The following is a 23962-nucleotide window of genomic DNA, read 5'->3' as shown; positions in this document are numbered from 1 at the left end:
TGTCAATTTTGCCCACTCCAAATTTTCTTCTGTAAAATGACCTTAAATGCTCAGCTTGAAGGTCAATTTTGCTTGTCCGCGAAGGTCAAGCTGGCCTGTGACCAGAGGACCTCACCCTGCAAGTGCCACTGTATTATGATGTCAAGGATTTACGGAGAAAAGAGATGCAGTACCGTACCTGCAAACAACTGGCCTCGTTTGCTGTATGTGTTAGTTACCATTGCAAATGAGTGCAGTGCAAGTCACATTCAAATCCAGACTTTTTTCTAAGGAAATAAGGGTGAATAACTTTTCAGAGAAATAGAAATCTCCGTTTTCAACTTGTAAACTTGTGTAGAAAATCAAACACAGTCAAACCATTAGCTCGATCAACACAGTACTTATAGGAATATTGTCCGTTTTCAAGTGCACTGCCACACCAACTTCATGTTAATTAAGGGGTGACTTTCATGTCAAAAACCATCAACAAAGGCAAAACCAAACCATGAATAACTACTTCAGGACAAAAAGAATGTGTAAAGCAGTTGGTGACTAGATGGTATTTAAAGCTCTGTTAGAAGTGCATTGAGGCAGATTTAAATTGTGCATTATGACTTTATATCTATCAGTACCTAGTGACAGCTTTTTTTTTTTTTATAACCATCTGATCAAATTATCAAATGCCAAGCTATAGGACCAAAACATCATCTCCTTGATTATATTTGATTCTTGATTGACTATTGATAGGCATTAACATCAAAGAAAAACTGCAACACATCCGTATAGCAAGAATATTATCCCATTCCATTAAGAAAACAAAACAGAGAGAAATTAAGGGGATCAACTCAGCTCCATCTCCAGATAGCACTGTTACTACTTCTTCAAACTGGGACATCCCTATAATCAGACAGGAAGGTGATGACATTTCTATCCAACACCCTGGGTCAGGAAGGCGATGCCGTCATGATGACGTCCCTATCTGACACGCTTGGACAGGAAGGTGATGACGTCACAATGACGTCCCTATCTGACACGCTTGGACAGGAAGGTGATGACGTCATGATGACGTCCCTATCTGACACGCTTGGACAGGAAGGTGATGACGTCATGATGACGTCCCTATCTGACACGCTTGGACAGGAAGGTGATGATGTCACAATGACGTCCCTATCTGAAACGCTTGGACAGGAAGGCGATGCCGTCATGATGACGTCCCTATCTGACACGCTTGGACAGGAAGGTGATGACGTCACAATGACGTCCCTATCTGACACCCTTTGACAGGAAGGTGATGACGTCATGATGACGTCCCTATCTGACACGCTTGGACAGGAAGGTGATGACGTCATGATGACGTCCCTATCTGACACGTTTGGACAGGAAGGTGATGATGTCACAATGACGTCCCTATCTGAAACGCTTGGAGAGGAAGGCGATGCTGTCATGATGACGTCCCTATCTGAAACGCTTGGACAGGAAGGCGATGCCGTCATGATGACGTCCCTATTTGACACGCTTGGACAGGAAGGCGATGCCGTCATGATGACGTCCCTATCTGACACGCTTGGACAGGAAGGTGATGATGTCACAATGACGTCCCTATCTGAAACGCTTGGACAGGAAGGCGATGCCGTCATGATGACGTCCCTATTTGACACGCTTGGACAGGAAGGCGATGCCGTCATGATGACGTCCCTATTTGACACGCTTGGACAGGAAGGTGATGCCGTCATGATGACATCCCTATTTGAAACGCTTGGACAGGAAGGCGATGCCGTCATTTTTATATTTAGTCAAGTTTTGACTAAATATTTTAACATCGAGGGGGAATCGAAACGAGGGTCGTGGTGTATGTGCGTGTGTGTGTGCGTGTGTGCGTGTGTGTGCGTGTGTGCGTGTGTGTCTGTGTGTGTGTGTAGAGCGATTCAGACTAAACTACTGGACCGATCTTTATGAAATTTGACATGAGAGTTCCAGGGTATGAAATCCCCATACGTTTTTTTCATTTTTTTGATAAATGTCTTTGATGACGTCATATCCGGCTTTTCGTGAAAGTTGAGGCGGCACTGTGACACGCCCTCATTTTTCAACCAAATTGGTTGAAATTTTGGTCAAGTAATCTTCGACGAAGCCCGGACTTCGGTATTGCATTTCAGCTTGGTGGCTTAAAAATTAATTAATGACTTTGGTCATTAAAAATCTGAAAATTGTAAAAAAAAATAAAAATTTATAAAACGATCCAAATTTACGTTTATCTTATTCTCCATCATTTGCTGATTCCAAAAACATATAAATATGTTATATTCGGATTAAAAACAAGCTCTGAAAATTAAATATATAAAAATTATTATCAAAATTAAATTGTCCAAATCAATTTAAAAACACTTTCATCTTATTCCTTGTCGGTTCCTGATTCCAAAAACATATAGATATGATATGTTTGGATTAAAAACACGCTCAGAAAGTTAAAACAAAGAGAGGTACAGAAAAGCGTGCTATCCTTCTTAGCGCAACTACTAACCCGCTCTTCTTGTCAATTTCACTGCCTTTGCCATGAGCGGCGGACTGACGATGCTACGAGTATACGGTCTTGCTGAAAAATGGCATTGCGTTCAGTTTCATTCTGTGAGTTCGACAGCTACTTGACTAAATATTGTATTTTCGCCTTACGCGACTTGTTTCTTTCTTTATTTGGTGTTTAACGTCGTTTTCAACCGTTCAAGGTTATATCGCGACGGGGATGCCGTCATGATGACGTACCTATCTGACACGCTTTAACAGGAAAGTGATGAAGTCATGATGACGTTCCTATCTGACAAGCTTGGACAGGAAGGTGATGACGTAATGAAGACGTCCCTTTCTGACAAGCTTGGACAGGAAGGCGATGACGTCATGATGACGTCCCTATTTGACACGCTTGGACAAGAAGGCGATGACATCACGATGACGTCCCTATCCGACACACTTGGACAGGAAGGCGATGATGTCATGATGGCGTCCCTATCTGACACAAAGGTGATGACAGGAAGGCAATGCCGTCATAAAGACGTCCCTATCCGACATGCTTGGACAGGAATGTGATGACGTCATGATGACGTCCCTATCTGACAAGCTTGGACAGGAAGGCGATGACGTCATGATGACGTCCCTATTTGACACGCTTGGACAAGAAGGCGATGACATCACGATGACGTCCCTATCCGACACACTTGGACAGGAAGGCGATGATGTCATGATGGCGTCCCTATCTGACACAAAGGTGATGACGTCACGATGACATCCCCATCTGACAGGAAGGTGATGACGTCACGATGACGTCCCTATCTGACACACTTGGACAGGAAAGTGATGACGTCATGACATCCCTATCTGACAGGAAGGTGATGACATCACGATGACGTCCCTATCTGACACGCTTGGACAGGAAGGTGAGGAAACGTTGCGAGTAGTAGTCGGGCGGCATGGTGGAGTGCTCGCCGCAGCCGTACTTGACAATCTTCCAAAGTCGCGCCACCTTCCGTTTCAGAGTCCAACGCGTCAGGAAGTCTACGATGCCCAAAAAGTAGCGATACTCCGGTCCCTCGATGATGTGCAGCGCGTTGGGACAGAGGGGCAGCAAGCGTCTGCGCGGATCGGCGAAGGTGTCCGGGATACTTTGCAGCGAGTGAGGGAAGTGAACGCCTTTCTTGGGCACTGAAAATCCGTCCAAATCTACTGACGTGGTGGTCTGCGGTGCACCGGGCAACATGTGCTGGTCTGTGGGCTCTACCGAAGTGTGGCTGGTGGTTGACGCGGTTGATGGGGTTGACGACTTTATCTTGGACCTGCGGACATACACCGTGAGTGACCATGATCGCATGCCATCACACAACAAGAGCTGGTCGACCTGCTTTCAGGTAACGTTGTCATCTGTGCAGAAATCAATAGTTTGTTCTTTTTCTGAGAACACGTGTCACTGAGACAAAGTCATGGCGAAGTGTTAGAGAGCGAAAAGAAGAATAACAACATTATCTTCTATTCCTTTGTCAACGGTATCTGTAAGGTAAAAGTAAAGACTAATGTCTGTATGCAGCACATTCAGATAATAAAGTTGTATTGAACCGCATTGAATTAAATTGAATCAAATAATAAAAATGCCAAAGTAAACAACCATATATTTAACATCCAAGCTAAAATGTAAGAAGTGTACTTATCTTCCAAAGCCAGTAAAAAAGGCTGTGCAGCCAACACACGTACTCACTTTGTGATGCGCGACACAAGCTCCGGCAGACCCTGATATTGCTCCTTCTCACTCAGTTTATGTCGTCCAATCAGAATACTATAGTCCATTACGTTCAAGTTTTTCAGGAAAGTGGAGTCAGCTGTGATCTGATCGATGAACCATTCCCTGCTGGACCCTGTTGTTGTTATCACAAAACAACAGTGAGATTATGCTTCTCACACAGCTGCAGGGGGTGAACTGAACCATAACTTTTATACAGTGTTACAGACAGACAGACGGGTAACTCCGTAATTCTTTTATTATCTACTCCGCCACTTTGCCTCACCCAACGAGCAACCGGTAGGTCATCGCACAATCAGCGAATCATTACGTCATTTACCAAACGGGTGTGTTATAATTGGGGGGGGGGGGGGTCTTATAAGGGGGGTTCCACTGTAATACGCAAGTATTTTTTTGAAAACTCTACATGGACAAGACGAGTCACTGGTGGGTATAAACACCGCTAGCCAAGACGTTTTACAAAATTATTTTAACATTCTTCAACAATTCCTACCAAATACAAACAATGACTTCTGTGCAAATCCCTGCTACACAAATACAACAAGGAAACAAAAGCAAGCTGTACAAAATCCCCCATTTAAACCGCGTGCAGAACTACAAACATATCACAGTCTCCACACAATCAACACTGACAAATTACATATCCATTCTGAGCACTGCGTTTCGTAACACACAGCATACCATCGGCCCAGTGACTAAACGCTTGTTCATTCAATGCTCCTCGGTCAGTTACTGTCTGAGGTACCATTACTGTTGTCTGATATTGAGAGTGCTTACATGTATTGCGTATGCCACAAACCTCGTAAAATTTGATTTGATTTGATTTGATTTGATTTGATTTGATCTATTATTATTTGGTCTCAGCTGACTGACTGATGGATGGACGGTCATACAGACATATGTACACGGACAGACAGACAAACAGACAGGCAGACAGATGTACATGGACAAACTGACAGATAGACGTACACAGACAGACAAAGGACAGACAGAGACACAGACACAACATACCAAGCTGAAGATGTTCCTGTAAGAAGTTCTGATCTTTGAGCACAGTGATGGTGTGAGACCCAGGGGGATCTGGCTGGGAAAAAAAGTAAAAATACACAGATGAACAATTTTCTTCATGTTACCAAAATCTCATATCACTCAAAAGAAAACAAGAAAAGCAAATGCAGGTTACACGACTCGCCTTCGTAATGCCCTTGATCACTCCCCCCTCCCCTGGACCACCCTAACCCATAGTAGACTCCCTCCCTTTTAAGACCCCCAACCCCTGATAAGACAGACCTGTTTTCTCAAATATTCTGTTCATAACCTCTGTAATTTTAAGCCCATTTTAAGACCTGATTTTCTCAGGGTCTTAGGTCTTAAAAAGAGGCTTTCACTACATACAACTCCCCCCCCCCCCCCCCCCCCCAAACAAAAACAAGTCGCGTAAGGCGAAAATACAACATTTAGTCAAGTAGCTGTCAAACTCACAGAATGAAACTGAACGCAATGCCATTTTTCAGCAAGACCGTATACTCGTAGCATCATCAGTCCACCGCTCATGGCAAAGGCAGTGAAATTGACAAGAAGAGCGGGGTAGTAGTTGCGCTAAGAAGGATAGCACGCTTTTCTGTACCTCTCTTTGTTTTAACTTTCTGAGCGTGTTTTTAATCCAAACATATCATATCGATATGTTTTTGGAATCAGGAACCGACAAGAAATAAGATGAAAGTGTTTTTAAATTGATTTGGACAATTTAATTTTGATAATAATTTTTATATATTTAATTTTCAGAGCTTGTTTTTAATCCAAATATAACATATTTATATGTTTTTGGAATCAGAAAATGATGGAGAATAAGATGAACGTAAATTTGGATCGTTTCATAAATTTTTAATTTTTTTTACAATTTTCAGATTTTTAATGACCAAAGTCATTAATTAATTTTTAAGCCACCAAGCTGAAATGCAATACCGAAGTCCGGGCTTCGTCGAAGATTACTTGACCAAAATTTCAACCAATTTGGTTGAAAAATGAGGGCGTGACAGTGCGGCCTCAACTTTCACGAAAAGCCGGATATGACGTCATCAAAGACATTTATCCAAAAAATGAAAAAAACGTTCGGGGATTTCATACCCAGGAACTCTCATGTCAAATTTCATAAAGATCGGTCCAGTAGTTTAGTCTGAATCGCTCTACACACACACACACGCACGACCCTCGTCTCGATTCCCCCCTCTACGTTAAAACATTTAGTCAAAACTTGACTAAATGTAAAAAGAAGAAACAAGTCGCGTAAGGCGAAAATACAACATTTAGTCAAGCTCAGTCGAACTCACAGAATGAAACTGAATGCATTGCATTTTTTCCGCAAGACCGTACACTCGTAGCATCATCTGTCCACCGCTCGTGGCAAAGGCAGTGAAATTAACAATCCAGAAAAGCGCGGTAGCGGTTGCGCTGAGGAGGATAGCACGCTTTTCTATATTTCTATTCTTTTTAACTCTCTGAACGTGTTTTTAATCCAAACATATCATATCTATATGTTTTTGGAATCAGGAACGGACAAGGAATAAGATGAAATTGTTTTTAAATCAATTTCGGAAATCTAATTTTTATAATAAATAATTTTCAGAGCTTGCTTTTAATCCGAATATAACATATTTATATGTTTTTGGAATCAGAAAATGATGAAGAATATGATAAACGTAATTTTGGATCGTTTTATAAAAAAAATAATTTTAATTACAATTTTCAGATTTTTAATGACCTGCAAAGTCATTAATTAATTTTTAAGCCTCCAAGCTGAAATGCAATACCCAAAGTCCGGCCTTCGTCGAAGATTGCTGTGCCAAACTTTCAATCAATTTGATTGAAAAATGAGGGTGTGACAGTGCCGCCTCAACTTTTACAAAATGCCGGATATGACGTCATCAAAGACATTTATCAAAAAATAAAAAAAACGTCTGGGGATATCATACCCAGGAACTCTCATGAAAAATGTCATAAAGATCGGTCCAGTAGTTTACTCTGAATCGCTCTACACACACACACACACACACACACACACACACACACACACACACATACACCACGACCCTCGTCTCGATTCCCCCCTCTATGTTAAAACATTTAGTCATAAAATAATATTCGGCTAATTGACACACACTTGCCCCTGATGTGACCTGTATCAATCCATTTGATTATTCAACCCTAAGAATATTTCACATATACAAACTTGCATAACCCCCCAACCTCCGAGATAACTTCAACGTTACGTTTTTATGAAACGAACATGACCCTGCTGTGACCCCAACATTTGACGAGGACCAACCAAACTAAAATCACTTTGTGAGATACTCAAATCCTAAAAGTGTGCACAGTTTCGAAGGTCTATCTTGAACAAGAAGAGCAAACGCTCGATCGAGTCACTTTCGCAGTTCTGAATATTATATGAGGCATCAGATGGACAGGAAGAAATTGCTATTCACAACACAATGAGTCACGTTCACATAAAATTTGAGCCCGGTCACTTTTATAGTTTCCGAGAAAAGCCCAACGTTAAGTTGTGTGTTGCCGAACAGAAAAGGCTAGTTATCTCCCTTGTTTTTCTGATAACGTTCGTAAAAGGCTACAGATGTAAATACTTTGATGTAAAGAATAATCCTACAAAGTTTCAATCACATCCGATGAACTTTGTCAAAGATATAAAATGTCTAATTATTCCTTTGACGCTGACCTGTGACCTTGAAAAAGGTCAAAGGTCAACGAAACCATCGTTAAAGTGTAGAGGTCATTGGAGGTCACGACTAAACAAAATATGAGCCCGATCGCTTTGATAGTTTCCGAGAAAAGTCCAACGTTAAGGTGGTGTCTACGGACGGCCGGCCGGCCGGCCGGCCGGACAGACTAACACTGACCGATTACATAGAGTCACTTTTTCTCAAGTGACTCAAAAACATTTGAGATAAACTCAACGTTAAGTTTTTGGCCCACGGCCGGCAGCAGGCTATCCGTCCATACAGACGAACACGGATGAATACTAAGACTCACCCATTACTCAGGTGAGTCAATAAAAACATAAATAAGTTGCCTGATATCTCACTCATAGCTTGAAAATGAGTCATATCATTGACTCATTGGGTTAAGCGGGGCAGCTGTCAAAATTATCACTGTTAAAGAGGTGGACACATTTTAATTTATGCAGGTGGCCACATTTTCGTTTGGAGTTATGAATCTCTTGTTAAGAGCCATGTTAAAATCGTAAGAATCCAGCAGGAAGTATTTCCTACGCTCGAATCATAAGCCGGGCAAGATTTGACCAATAAGGAGGCGAGACGGTGATGACAAACAAGATGGCGGACATTGATTCGATTTTCTTCCTTGCAGTATAGCTAATTTATTGACTTTTAAACCAGTCACGATGCACTCTTGACCACACCATTTGAGTGTTTATTTAAGAATAAGTATGCAAATACCGTATCATAGCTGTCTACACAGAGAAATGCTGTAGGTATAGCGCGGAGCTTATTGGAACTGCGCGATGAAAAGTTCCATAAGCGTATGGCCACTCGGGAAAATCCTGATCTCCGTAAAAAGTCGGAAGACAATACGTAAGCTGTTAAAGTTCTTAAACGTAACGAAAGTGTGACTATATAGGCCTTAAATAACCAGCGTTTAAAATCAGTTTCTCACCTGTTGGTACCTGCCAGCCGTGCAACCTTTGATGTCAAACCTGTCTTCTATCCTGTCCGGCGGGTAAAAAACATTCTGCATCACCAGGAAGAATAACTGAAAAACAAGAAAATAAGTCAGTAAGTAAACTAATAAATGAATGAACAAATAAATTAAAAATTAAATGAATGAATAAAGACACAAAGAAGTAAATAAACGTATACTGACTTATACATGTACAAGCAGGCTTAAACTCACTCACACACACACACACACACACACACACACACACACACACACACACACACACACGCATGCATGCACGCACAAACACACGCATGCACACATACAGTGCAATCATGCATGCACACACAAGGACAAATAAAATCCTTTAAACGTTAGACAGGTGTTCCACAATACACCAGTAACACTGGGAGAGATCATTTGCATGAAGTCTTACCTTCTTCTTGCCTGCAAATTGGACGGAGTAACATCCCAAGTACTTGACCAGCAGTGAGTGAGGGTAGGACAGAAAGTGGTGAAGATATTCCCTGCAAAAAGACGTACAACCCAATAGTTCATCAGATCAAGAATAAATACATTAATCAACTCATCCGCTCAGACTCTTAGCTTCAGTCGCTTCCTGTAACGTCCATCTAACGCCTGCATTCCAGCGTGTTGATACACAGTTCCTACACAGTTACTACAATTCTGAGTGAGTCCTGCTGCAGCACAGCTGGTCTCGGCTAAAAAAAACTTGGTCAACATAGGTGGGGTAGAAAGTGTTAAGACAGAAATGATGTTTTACACACACGGTGCTGTCATTTTTGTTTAGTCTTTCGGCATATTGGAGCCTAAAAGCATGCCAACCCCAACCCTCCCCAAGAATGTTTTTAAAACTGAATACGAAATTGTTTAATCGGGTAATCTTACGAATGATTAAAAAATACTGTAAATTAGCCGAACCTGCCCTGGCGACCATCTCTTGATCATGACCACCTGCCAATTAAGACTACCTCTAAGTGGTTAGCGCATCGGACTGCGGGCCGGGAGATCGTGGTTCGAATCCCATAAGGGGTGCGTGGGTTTTTCGAGCTTCGGTCGGCTCCTACCCAGAGTGGAAGTGCTAAAGTTCCAATGGGAAGGCTGGGATCACACAGCCGAGTGTCATTCACGTCACGAATGCGATTGACTCAGAAAGCGCGAAAATAAAAAAAACTTGTCTCGATTCTTGTGACCCTTTCTGCCCAGGGCTCTCATGGTGACCTTGGTCCGAGTGTTCCTGTTCCAGCCATCCCTGAATATTCTGCTGCCAGCCTGGGATGCTCCTGGGGGATCGACGGAAGGACGCAGTGGCGGTCTGCCCTCTCAGGAGACGCTCACTCAGTCTGGCTCCGCGACTTAACAGTCAGTGTCGTAAGTAGAGGGCTTAGTAGGTAAGTAGGTAGCTTTGCCTGTGTCCCTTGCCAGGAACAGGACCAATACTGAACACCGTCGAAGTGACTCAGCAGCAGTGCAGTGTCATCTTCCGCGGGTAGCCTACTGCAGCGGCCTGACATCCTTCCCTGGAGTGTCTGTAAAATTTGTGAGGGTGCCCAGGTGTCTGACCAACACTGGGGGTTCATTGATTCGACAAAGTCTGGCCGCGGAGCGAAGTTCAGGGGTGGATGTTGCAGTGAGTGCTGGGACGGGGCGGCGTGGGAGCATACTGGGAGAAGGAACAAGCATCGGGACAAGCAAAAAATGATGAAACAAACAAACAAACAAATGTATATATATATATACGGCTTGTGTCTGTCTGTCTGTGTGAGTGTGTGTGTGTGTGTTCGCGATGCACGGCCAAACTTCTCGATGGATCTGCTTCAAATTTGGTGGGCTCATTCACTGGTAGACCCCGGACACAACCTGGTCGATGAGAATTTTCAACACGTGCTCTCAGCGCGCAGCGCTGAACCGATTTTGGTTTTTCTGTTCATCTTTCCAGATCCATTCCCAGTAACTCTTCCTTATCTTCTCCAGTGTTTTGCGTTTGTCTCCCTTCCTTCGTGTGGCGTCAATCCACATTTCCGTTACTATTTTTAGAAGGTCACTGTCCACAACGCTCAATCCATATTCCCGTTACTATTTTTAGAAGGTCACTGTCCACAACGCTTTCATCCCGGCTTCGCCGGGTATTACTCTTCCTTGTCTTCTCCAGTGTTTTGCGAGTTTATCTCCCTTCCTTCGTGTGGCGTCAATCGCGTACGGTGTGCCACTCACCCGGCGTACGGTGCGCCACTCACCCGGCGAAGCCGGGTATTTGGCTCTACTTCTTCCCGGCGAAGCCGGCTACCCGGCGAAGCGGGTATTCATCTAGTATAAAATAAATACATAAAGAAGAAAAGAAGAAAGAGAAGAAAAAAGAAAAAAAAAGAAGAAGAAACAAGTCGCGTAAGGCGAAAATACAACATTTAGTCAAGCTGTCGAACTCACAGAATGAAACTGAACGCACTGCAATTTTTCAGCAAGACAGTATACTCGTAGCATCGTCAGTCCACCGCTCGTGGCAAAGGCAGTGAAATTGACAAGAAGAGCGGGGTAGTAGTTGCGCTGAGAAGGATAGCACGCTTTTCTGTACCTCTCTTCGTTTTAACTTTCTGAGCGTGTTTTTAATCCAAACATATCATATCTATATGTTTTTGGAATCAGGAACCGACAAGGAATAAGATGAAAGTGTTTTTAAATTGATTTCAAAAATTTAATTTTGATCATAATTTTTATATTATTAATTTTCAGAGCTTGTTTTTAATCCAAATATAACATATTTATATGTTTTTGGAATCAGAAAATGATAAAGAATAAAACGAACGTAAATTTGGATCGTTTTATAAAAAAAATATTTTTTTTACAATTTTCAGATTTTTAATGACCAAAGTCATCAATTAATGTTTAATCCAACAAGCTGAAATGCAATACCGAAGTCCGGCCTTCGTGGAAGATTGCTTGGCCAAACTTTCAATCAATTTGATTGAAAAATGAGGGTGTGACAGTGCCGCCTCAACTTTTACAAAAAGCCGGATTTGACGTCATCAAAGGTATTTATCGAAAAAAAAGGTCCGGGGATATCATTCCCGGGAACTCTCATGTCAAATTTCATAAAGATCGGTCCAGTAGTTTGGTCTGAATCGCTCTACACACACACACGCACAGACAGACACACACACACCACGACCCTCATCTCGATTCCCCCTCTATGTTATAACATTTAGTCAAAACTTGACTAAATGTAAAAAGAAGACGAAAGAAGAAGATAACACCTTTTTTTACGAAAAATGACCACCTCTAAAAGATGGCCCCAACAGACTTTGTTTTCAATGTAATATACCTTTTTAAAGCGACCACCTCTCAATCAGGACCACCTGCCCATTAAGACTGTAAACCCTAATAGATCCCCAACAGATTGTTTTGTTCAAATTGTAATTCACCTTTCCATAGCGACCACCTAGCTGTCCATAACGACCACTTTTGGTCACGGTCCCTTGGGTGCATGGTCTTTACAAACAGGTTCGACAGTAAATATCACTGCTGGCTACAGGTATAGGATTGATAGGAAAGTTCACTGTTTGTTCACTTTCAACACTTTTTGTCTACACCCTCAAAAAGTTCATGAAAACATGAAATTATCATTCTCATGCTACAGTTAAAGGGAAAAAAATAAATCCTTTATCATACAGTGGTACAGTAGCCCCCCCCCCCCCCCCCTCCCCCTCTTAAAGACCTAAAAAGTAATCTGCGGAAATTAGGTCTTTAAAATGGAGGTAAATTGAAAGAGGTTACGAACTACAAATCTGAAAACCAAGGTCTTATAAAGGAGGAAATATTAAACTCAGGTCTGAAAACGGAGGTTCCACTGTAAAGAGTCAATCTGTGCACTCACTCTAAAATGGACAGCAGGAACATCACATCCCGTTTGTTGTTGGTTTTGATGAGGTAGCGCATGTCAGAGCTGAAAATCACAGATCATACATGCTTCATTTTCAGTGACTGTTGCAATGTGGTAAATCAGGCACAAAACAGGACTGGGTGGCCGAGTGGTAACGCACTTGCGCTCGGAAGCGAGAGGTTGCGAGTTCGACCCTGGGTCAGGGCGTTAGCAATTTTCTCCTCCCTTTCCTAACCTAGGTGGTGGGTTCAAGTGCTAGTCTTTCGGGTGAGACGAAAAACCGAGGTCCCTTCGTGCACACTACATTGGGGTGTGCACGTTAAAGATCCCACGATTGACAAAAGGGTCTTTCCTGGCAAAATTGTATAGGCATAGATAAAAATGTCCACCAAAATACCCGTGCGACTTGGAATAATTGGCCGTGAAAAGTAGGATATGCGCCGAAATGGCTGCGATCTGCTGGCCGATGTGAATGCGTGATGTATTGTGTAAAAAAATTCCATCTCACACTGCATAAATAAATCCCTGCGCCTTGAATATGTGCGCAATATAAATTGCATAAAATAAAAAAATAAAAAATAAAAATAAATCCCTGCGCTTAGAACTGTACCCACGGAATACGCGCCATATAAGCCTCATATTGATTGATTGATTGATTGAGTGATTGATTGATTGATTGAAAACATTGGAGAAAGTGTCCCTGATGGACAGCCTCTTAAAACTTATGGTCAAGATAAAAAAATCTAAAAAATCAATGTCTTCAATTCTTTTACTAACTTTGTTTTCTTTCCAACCCTAACACTTTTTTGACCCTTCAAACCAATTATAAAACAAGTCGCGTAAGGCGAAATTACTACATTAAGTCATTAGCTGTCGAACTCATGGAATGAAACAGAAGACAATACAGCTTGGTCAATCTCTGCGACAAGGAAATCGCTCCCCTTTTCACGTGCAAAACGAAGTTAAATTGACAAGCCGGTAAAGCGCGGAAGCGTCTATTGCACTAAGCAGGAAAGCATGCTTTTCTGTATTCTTTTTAATTTTCTGAGCTTGTTTTTTCATCCAAACATAACATATCTATATGTTTTTTAAATCAGGAAACAATAGAGAATAAGATGAAATCATTTTTGGATCGATTACCTAATTTTAATTTTAATTAGGATTTTGAGATTTTTAATGACCAAACTTTTTAATTAAGTTTTAAGCGTCGAAGCTGAAATGCAATCCCATAGTCCGGGCTTCGTCGAAGATTGCTTGGCTAAAGTTTCAATCAATTTGATCTAAAAATGAGGGTGTGACAGTGCGGCCTCAACTTTTACAAAAAGCCGGATATGACGTCATCAAAGAGATTTATCGAAAAAATGAAAAATATGTCTGGGGACATCATACTCAGGAACCCTCATGTAAAGTTTGATGAAGATCGGTCCAGTACTTTTCTCTGAATCGCTCTACACACACAAACACAGACACACACACACACATACACTACAACCCTCGTTTCGATTCCCCATCTATGTTAAAACATTTAACTTGACTAAATGTAAATAAGTCGCGTAAGGCGAAATTACTACATTTAGTCAAGCTGTGGAACTCACAGAATGAAACTGAACGCACTGCATTTTTTCACAATGACCGTAGTCCGCCGCTCCTGCAAAAGGCAGTGAAATTGACGAGCCTGTTTAGCGCGGTAGTGGTTGCGCTGTGCTGCATACCACGCTTTTCTGTACCTCTCTTCGTTTTAACTTTCTGAGCGTGTTTTTAATCCAAACATATCATATCTATATGTTTTTTGAATCAGGAACAGACAAAGAACAAGATGAAATAGTTTTTAAATCGATTTTGGAAATTGTATTATAATCATAATTTATATATTTTTAATTTTCAGAGCTTGTTTTTTATCTGAATATAACATATGTATATGTTTTTGGAATCAGAAAATGATGAAGAATAAGATGAACGTAATTTTGGATCGTTTTATAAAAAAATAATTTTAATTACAATTTTCAGATTTTGAATGACCATTAATGAATTTTTAAGCCTCCAAACTGAAATGCAATACCAAAGTCCGGCCTTCGTCGAAGATTGCTTGGCCAAACTTTCAATCAATTTTATTGACAAAAGAGGGTGTGACAGTGCCGCCTCAACTTTTACAAAAAGCCGGATATGACGTCATCGAAGACATTAATCGAAAAAAAGATAAAAACGTCTGGGGATATCATACCCAGGAACTCTCATGTAAATTTTGATAAAGATCGGTCCAGTAGTTTACTCTGAATAGCTCTGCACACACACACACACACATGCGCACACACACAGACAGACACACACACACACCACGACCCTCGTCTCGATTCCTCCTCTATGCTAAAGTATTTACCGTACTTTCCGGGTGACAAGGCGCTACAGCGCATAAGGCGCACCCCCTTCTTTTTAACAAAAATTGTAATCCAGTCACCCATTGTATACCGGTAACAAACGGTCGAAGAATGAAAATAAGCCGCACATCAAAGGAAGAATACAGAGTGGAAATGACCCAGTTTTTGCCATGAGAGGTGGTTCCCCTGTCATATCTGAGAGAGGAAACACTTCCTGCACCGGGGTCAGTGACCGGTCAGTGACCGAGTTTAACAGAGTGGAAATATGTGTGCTCTGTGTGTGCGGCGAGATCAAAGGCAGGTCCATTGTGATAGCTGGGTGGCTTGAGAGCTCGAGGAAACTTGGCCAGGGCAGTACCTAGTAGCTGAAACATGCATTATCACAAGTTGTTTGACTGGTACTCAGGCGGTCTCTTTGATTTTTTTCGTATTTCATACACGGATTAGGCGCTTCGTTATACAAGACGCAGGGGTCGAACTCCAGGAAAAAAGTCGCGCCTTATGACCCGGAAAGTACGGTAGTCAAAACTTGATTAAATGTAAAAAAAAAAAAAAAAAGAAACAAGTCGCGTAAGGCGAAATTACAACATTTAGTCAAGCTGTCGAAGTAACAGAATGAAACTGAACTCACTGCATTTTTACAGCAAGAGCGTATACTCGTAGCATCGTCAGTCCACCGCTCGATGCACAGGCAGTGAAATTGACAAGAAGAGCGGGGTAGTAGTTGCGCTGAGAAGGATATAGCACGCTTTTCTTTATCTCTATTCTTTTTACCTTTCTGAGCGTGTTTTTAATCCAAACATATCACATCCATATGTTTTTGGAATCAGGAACCCACAAGGAACAAGATGAAATTGTTTTTAAATCGATTTCGGAAATTTTATTTTAATAATAATTTTTATATTTTTAATTTTCAAAGCTTGTTTTTAATCCGAATATAACATATTTATATGTTTTTGGAATCAGAAAATGATGAAGAATAAGATAAACGTAAATTTGGATCGTTTTAAATTTTTTTTTTTTAACAATTTTCAGATTTTTAATGACCAAAGTCATTAATTGATTTTTAAGCCACCAAGCTGAAATGCAATACCGAAGTCCGGCCTTCGTCGAAGGTTGCTGGGCCAAAATTTCAATCAATTTGATTGAAAAATGAGGGCGTGACAGTGCCGCCTCAACTTTTAAAAAAAGCCGGATATGACGTCATCAAAGGTATTTATCGAAAAAAAGAAAAAAAAAACGTCCGGGGATATCATTCCCAGGAACTCTCATGTCAAATTTCATAAAGATCGGTCCAGTAGTTTGGTCTGAATCGCTCTACACACACACACAGAGACACACACACACACACACACACACACACACACACACACACACACACACACCACAGCCCACGTCTCGATTCCCCCCTCTACGTTAAAACATTTAGTCAAAACTTGACTAAATGTAAAAAGAGAGAAACAAATCGATTTCCAAGCCACATGCACCTCTGTAAATAAAAAAGAAACTGCAATGAAAATAAAATGAAACAAGTCGTGTAAGGCGAAAATACAACATTTAGTCAAGCTCAGTCGAACTCACAGAATGAAACTGAACGCATTGCATTTTTTCCGCAAGACCCTACACTTGTAGCATCGTCTGTCCACTGCTCGTGGCAAAGGCAGTGAAATTAACAAACCAGAAAAGCGCGGTAGCGGTTGCGCTGCTAGCTAGCGCTGAGGAGAAAATCAGCCCGCTTTTCTATATCTCTATTCTTTTTAACTCTCTGAACGTGTTTTTAATCCAAACATATCATATCTATATGTTTTTGGAATCAGGAACGGACAAGGAATAAGATGAAATTGGTTTTAAATCGATTTAGGAAATTTAATTTTAATCATAATTTTTATATTTTTAATTTTCAGAGCTTGTTTTTAATCCGAATATAACATATTTATATGTTTTTGGAATCAGGAGTCCCGGGAACCTCTTAATAAAATGGAGAGTTTGTGGGGGGCTCTGTTAACCTGTTCGCTGCCAAGAAATAATTGTCTACAAAGCATTATCTGTATTTATCTGAATTGACACCGTACAGTCTGTCCTTGATGTATATAGAGAATACTACATGGCTTGCTGTGTCGTACCAGATTTACACGAGTTGTTTTTTTAAATATTGAACTGCGAGCGAAAGCGAGCTGTTCACTATTTGAAAAAGCAACTCGTGTAAATCTGGTACGACACAGCAAGCCATGTAGTATTCTGTTTATCCTACATACTGTACTTACGTGTATTTTACTGAAAATGTCCTGCAGACGAGGCAGCTAAATTGAAGACGCTTGTTTTGGAACCTCGATCTCTTCTAAAGCCTCGTGCAATCTATTACGTCAAAGCAAAGAAACGTCACTCTGAAAGTGTGGCGTGACGTGTTAGTTCTAAAGATTCATCGAGGGTAATTAGCGAGCGCAATTTTTGTTTCTATAATGACGTTTGTCCCTGCCAGACTTGCTTGACATGACCTCATTTACATGATATACACACGTGTGATTTGAACGATTATTATCTCACGGGTGTCTCTCTCACGTATGTACGTAGGATAAAAATGAATACACCACACACACACACACACATTATTTGTTTTTTGTTTTTCTTCTTCTTCTGTTGTTACATTTAGTCAAGTTTTGACTAATAAATGGTTTCACATAGACTGGGCATTGAGACAAGGGTGGTGGTGTCTGTGTGTGTGTATGTGTGAAGTACGATTCCACGAAAACTACTGGATTGATCTTCATGAAACTTTACATACGCATTCTTTCAGATGATATCCCCCCGACCATTTTTTTCCTTTTTCAATAGATGTCTTTGATGATGTCATATCTTTTAGTGAAAGTTTGGTGTTTGAAAATGTTTCTTTTTGACAGATTGACTAAATCATTATGTATAAATGTATTAATTTTGCTTCACTTTTTATTTATTGAACGGTTTGTTTCCTGTTAAAGCAAGTTACCCAGGACATCAGTTGACGTTCCACAGGCAGCGGAAGGGTGACTAACACTTATAAACGGCCTTTCAAAAACCGGGCCATACCATGCTCACACAGTGAATACACATCGATCTCCATGTTTCCTACCTGAGAAAGAAATCCTGGCCACTGCGGGAGTTGCTGATGAACTCGAGGAAAGCTCGCTCCTGGCAGGTGATGGTTTCCATATAGCTGTTCTCCTCCACTTCCACCGATCTCCGTATCGTGGCAAACACTGCCGGTGCGTAGCTCTCAATGACACAGTGCTGTAACAATCACAACTTGATTGCTCTTGACAAGTTCTGCAAAGTTTGGCATATCCAGGTTGCCCACACACATATAGGTCTCAAACAAAGACGGTACTGTGAAAACCATAGCTTAACAATTTTGACAATAAATGTACGTACGTACCAGGTCTCAAACAAAGACTGAGTACTGCAAAAAACATAGCTTAACTCTTTTGACAATAAATGTACCATCAACATCTACATCATGATCAATTAAGGTCTAAATGCACACAGTGCTCACTGGCAAACACACAGAGCTGCAACAACGATAGCTTAATTCTCTTGACAATTGTTAGGTTATCATCATGATCACGTTTTTGGCTCACGTAAGTGTAGCCTATGCGATCGTAACTTTGTCTGTCTGTGCGTGTGTGTGTGTGTGTGTGTGTGTGTGTGTGTGTGTGTGTGTGTGCGTGTGTATGTCTGTTGTAGAAACTTTAACATTTGACTAAACACCGAAATACTCATTTCACCTGGTTATTTTTCAAGCACCATCTTCAAAATATTAAAGCAATGATCAACATTGTGTCGGCATGTGTGTAGTTAAAGCGTGTATCCAAAGAAAACGGGTGGTAGGGGGTTTTGAAGGGGTACAAGCAATTGACTGGTTTCTGTCGTGTGTGGCATGTAGACCAGGTCAGGTGTCAAGACCAGGTCAGGGGTCGCGCAAAGGATTGTGGTATAGATTCACTTCTCCAGTTCTCACTTCTGCATTCGCCGTTTCGGGGAAGACGACTTCATGTTGTTCGGTTTCTAAGCTCCAGAAAAGTAAATAAAGAAGCTACCAAAGGGAGATTTCCTACAATTTGATCTGCACAGCGTTTTTCCAATGTCCACGCGAGGAAGAGCTGTCGAAAGCGCAGTGTCGATCTGGCAGCCGTATCCCGGTAAGTACAGAGAGAGATCTAGTGTCTCCCACTCTGATAACGTACGTGTCACCTACTGTTTTAATTTCTTTTTATTTCAGCAGACACGGATGTCAAACACAGTGCTAGGCAGTCACCTCTAGTGAAATGAGTTGATCTTAAGTGCCTGTGATGTTTGGATGTCTTTAATTGTTCATGGTTCGATTTATGTGATTTCAAGACTTGCAGTAGAGTCTCAAGTTAAGTTTACTCTGCCCGAAAAAAACTGTCCATCATTTACTTGAACATGCAGATATAAGGAAACGGAATGAATCTGTTCTCAAAGTCAAAATGATCACGATTTTTTCCTCAGATTCAAAACATGCACTGTCATGGTTTTGTCTGTACAATTTAGTAAGTCTTACCTTGCAACAACTTCCTTGAACTTGAAAGACAGTTTTTGAATGCTAGATCTGTATCGCGTTTCATTCCAGACTCGATTTTCTCTTTGATTGTACTGTTTGCTGTTTACGCACTATCATGATTCGCTATGTAACGTTTGGTAAGCTTACCTTGCAACAGCTTTCTTGTCTTTGTTGGCATTTTCTTTCAAGGCAGTACAACGTAAGATTAGATTCTTTCGGACAGAAGGTAGAATGAGAATTTTGAGACAAAGCTTGCTGTGGCATTTGTTTGTAAATAATGGTACATGACATGTGTCACAGTGATTCTGTATTTTTCTGCGGTTGATGTGGTTTCTTTTTTCCTCTCTTGTTTTTTCCCTCCTGAGTTGATCGTTATCATTTAAACAAGACCCTCAGAGAGTACCTCCGTTGTTCCTTAAAATGGAATGTGAATAGTGTGTTGGTTGTGTTGACCGTCAGAATTATTTTAAGAACCAGGCTTCTGCAGTCAGTTGACATGTTTCGCATATATTGTAGGGTTACCATGCTGCATAGGTAAAGTGGCTTGTATAACCTGACTATTCTGTTTAAAAACACTGTTTATATTTGTGTAGGTTGTAGTCATCATAACTAATCGCATTTTGCCATTTGTTTCAGAAAGGAGGTTAATCTACAAGATCGACGCTATGTCAGATATGCCTCAGCCACACGAAGACTTCCGAATTTAGATCCACTCGGCATGGTGACAAGTCTTGATGAAAAGTATGGGACTGAGGACAGCAGTGGAAAAAGTGGCCACATGGCAGGTACCTATTGCTTAGTGTCTGCAGTGCAAAAGACAGATAAGCTGATGGTAGATTTGCAAATGAACACAGTGCCTGTGTGTGTGTGTGTGTGTGTGTGTGTGTGGTAAAGTGGCTTGTATAACCTGACTATTCTGTTTAAAAACACTGTTTATATTTGTGTAGGTTGTAGTCATCATAACTAATCGCATTTTGCCATTTGTTTCAGAAAGGAGGTTAACCTACAAGATCGACGCTATGTCAGCCTCAGCCACATGAAGACTTCCGAATTTAGATCCACTCGGCATGGTGACAAGTCTTGATGAAAAGTATGGGACTGAGGACAGCAGTGGAAAAAGTGGCCACATGGCAGGTACCTATTGCTTAGTGTCTGCAGTGCAAAAGACAGATAAGCTGATGGTAGATTTGCAAATGAACACAGTGCCTGTGTGTGTGTGTGTGTGTGTGTGTGTGTGTGTGTGTGTGTGTGTGTGTGTGTGTGTGTGTGTGTGTGTGTGTGTGTGTGTGTGTGTGTGTGAGGATTGCACAAGATCTCATTGAAGGACAACTGCACCAACAACAAATACACAGTCATTTTATCTGTTTGCCTTCTTTTGAAAATTATACATGGAGTTGATATGATGCGTTAGTTTTAACTGTGTGTGTGTGTGTGTGTGCGTGTGTGTGAGTGTGTGTGTGTGTGTGTGTGTTGTGTGTGTGTGTGTGTGTGTGTGTGTGTGTGTGTGTGTGTGTGTGTGTGTGTGTGTGTGTGTGACGGATGAGTTTGTGCTACTGTTTGTTGATTTCTTACGGGAGCCTTGAAGGCTTCGCCTCTTGTTTTTGTTGTCCATGATGCTCACAAACACGGGTGCTTAATTTAAAGATTTTGCATATATATATATATCACATCTGCAGCTTTTGCCTATAGATACAATGTAGCAACAGCCCTCTGCAAAACAAATCTTTGTACAGTAGACAAAAACGGCCAAAGTTTCATACATACATACATACCTTCCTTTTTATAATTCTGGGAAAAAGTGTAATATAATCCATTTACCGGTACTGTAACTTTACGGTAACACCTGATTACAGGATAATATATGCCCCGGCATTTGTTTTCTACATCATAAATTGTAAAAAAAAAGAATTCCTTGGCTGCCTGCGATCTCTAGAATTCTGAGAAAATAAGGCCTTAATAATAATATTATTAGAGTTTAATTAGCCTTGAACTGCAAGGAAATGTCAAAAACAGAAAATATGACAAAACAAGATCTTAAAAGGGGGCCGACTCCACTTCTTTTGCTGATGCTATGAAAACAGAACCTGTCTTAATTTTAATGTAAAACTTGTCCCATTCCCTCATGGAACTATATGCCACAACCTGGCCGCGTGAATGATCATGCAACCTAATTTTGGATGATGTGATAATTCCTGTGTCTCGTTTTTGTAAACTGGCTGTAAAAGCAACCTGTCGCTCAAAGGTTGGCTACAACCTCAGCTAAATAGGCTACTACTTGATACACTGCACTGAACACTGCCAGTTGCATACAGCAAAGTTGCATTGTATAGTACTGGCCCTTAAGCTGTCTAAGAATAATAGCTATAATGCGCACACATAACTTACTTTTTGTTTTCCAGATTCCTCCACCCCTTGCAAGGTCAGCTCTTCACTGAGAATCACCTGGTAGTGTTCATCCTCTAAACTTTCCTGTAAAAAAAGAAAGAAAGACTTTAAGAAAGAAAGAAAGAAAAAAGAAAGAAATCAATCAATCAATCCATCAATGTAAGTAATTAATTAAAATACAGAAGAAAACATAAATCATGCAAGCAGAGGAAAAAAAGAAACAAGGAAAGCAAGAAGGAAATTAAGTGATGATAATTAGGATGGTCTGTGAGTTCAACAGGGATGAAAGAGTGCAAGGAAGATCGACATGAAGAAATGTACAGACAGCCACTCAAACATGTAGATTACAATGCACTAGCAAAAGCAACAGCTGTACACCCATGCTTGAAGCTGACCACTTTCGCAGTTTTATCTATAAATTTATACTCTCACCATTTAGCTCCGCACCTAAATTCATTGAAATGACAGGGATGAGACTTGACTTGTCATTTATGTAACTGACAATTCAATGACGGGCGCAGTGGCAAGACGTCGGCCTCCTAATCGGGAGGTCGTGTGTTCGAATCCCAGTCGCTGCCGCCTGGTGGGTTAAGAGTGGAGATTTTTCCGATCTCCCAGGTCAACTTATGTGCAGACCTGCTAGTGACTTAACCCCCTTCGTGTGTACACGCAAGCACAAGACCAAGTGCGCACAGAAAAGATCCTGTAATCCATGTCCGAGTTTGGTGGGTGATGGAAACACGAAAATACCCAGCATGCCTACCCAACGAAAGCGGAGTGAAGCTGACTAGGCTCTCAGAGTATAGTTTGGGGAACCCAAATGGGCAAACGAGCTCACACGTAACCAGAAAATTCTGGAACGCTGAAGAAGAAGAAGAAGTAACAACTGAAGAAAAAAAATCTCCACAGCTATTATTTTATAACCGTTTCAAATCACAAAGAAACACGCAAATATGCAGATAGAGAGGTGGAAAAGACACACACATGCACACACTCACCCACCCACACATGCATACATGTACAATTACTCGCACACACCCCTTACTCACCATAGGTCCAAGTCTGTTTGGGTCCTGCAGAAAGGTGGCCACACCACACGATATCGCTTTGAGGAAAAAGTAGTATGGATGCTGCCCGTTCACCTCCACTACTCCCATGTGAACTTTTCGATGTCGCAGTCGATACCATAATGAACGCCGCTTATGTTTAAACTTTCTGTCTTTGGTGTCTTGAAGCATCACACTCTGCACATACGTTGGCGTTCTGGTGCAAACATTGCTTACACTGGCCCCTACTTCACCCTGACCTGCTGAATACTCTGTTAATTTTGTCTGAAGGGCTGAATCAAAGGATACACAAGTATTTGTGGCGCCTGGTTTTAGAATAGCATCACCCTGCATGAATTCTTGTTCTACTTGCAGACTGTCTTGTGTAGGTTTTCTCACTTTACTTGGTTCCTCAACAGCAGCGTTCATGGTGACATCCACCTCACTCCCCATGGACCCAAGACTGCTGGCTGACTTTCTGTACTTCACAGCTGGTGGATCTGACGTCTTTTCGTTTTACTTTGCTGGCCTCTCTGTCTTCTCTTTAACACTGATGGTGATGTGAATGAAGCCATTCTGAGGTACCTCGTTCGGAGCTGCCATGGTAAAGTTGGTACCATCTAGCTATGATACCATTATTTGATCCTGTACGTACGTGCTTGAAGTTGATTCAGACAAAACCTGGGGGGAAAAAAGAAGAAAAAATCCAAAATGAACACTCACATGCAGATAAAGAAACAGCTGTTGACAGTC

The 23962-nt window shown here is 41.2% G+C and overlaps 2 protein-coding genes across 2 annotated transcripts; both read right to left on the bottom strand.

Annotated features, from left to right (window-relative positions):
* Nucleotides 1–923: 923 nt before the first annotated feature.
* On the bottom strand, nucleotides 924–1616 carry LOC138947996 (mucin-2-like). Its single transcript, XM_070319523.1, has one exon. It carries the CDS (start codon nucleotides 1614–1616, stop codon nucleotides 924–926), a length of 693 nt encoding a protein of 230 aa, XP_070175624.1.
* A 1766-nt stretch (nucleotides 1617–3382) lies between these two features.
* LOC138948322 (phosphatidylinositol 4-phosphate 5-kinase-like protein 1) lies at nucleotides 3383–23662 on the bottom strand. Its single transcript, XM_070319833.1, has 9 exons — nucleotides 23213–23662; nucleotides 22164–22298; nucleotides 18330–18487; nucleotides 12843–12911; nucleotides 9387–9477; nucleotides 8948–9043; nucleotides 5273–5345; nucleotides 4220–4376; nucleotides 3383–3803 (listed from the first exon to the last, which is right to left on the bottom strand). Exons 1-9 carry the CDS (start codon nucleotides 23660–23662, stop codon nucleotides 3383–3385), a joined length of 1650 nt encoding a protein of 549 aa, XP_070175934.1.
* Nucleotides 23663–23962: the final 300 nt, after the last annotated feature.

This window comes from Littorina saxatilis, linkage group LG15 (genome assembly GCF_037325665.1).
Source record: "Littorina saxatilis isolate snail1 linkage group LG15, US_GU_Lsax_2.0, whole genome shotgun sequence".
Taxonomy (NCBI): domain Eukaryota; kingdom Metazoa; phylum Mollusca; class Gastropoda; order Littorinimorpha; family Littorinidae; genus Littorina; species Littorina saxatilis.
This window is presented reverse-complemented; position numbering and strand designations above follow the sequence as displayed.

Excerpts from the sequence above, each read along its gene's own strand:
- LOC138947996 (XM_070319523.1), bottom strand. The coding sequence starts at position 1,616 with ATGACGGCATCGCCTTCCTGTCCAAGCGTTTCAGATAGGGACGTCATT.
- LOC138948322 (XM_070319833.1), bottom strand. The coding sequence starts at position 23,662 with ATGGGGAGTGAGGTGGATGTCACCATGAACGCTGCTGTTGAGGAACCA. Across the intron at positions 22,299-23,212 it reads CAAACAGACTTGGACCTATG|CTTTCTTTTTTCTTTCTTTC; the intron begins GTGAGTAAGGGG and ends ATTGATTGATTT. Across the intron at positions 9,044-9,386 it reads AATTTGCAGGCAAGAAGAAG|TTATTCTTCCTGGTGATGCA; the intron begins GTAAGACTTCAT and ends CTTGTTTTTCAG.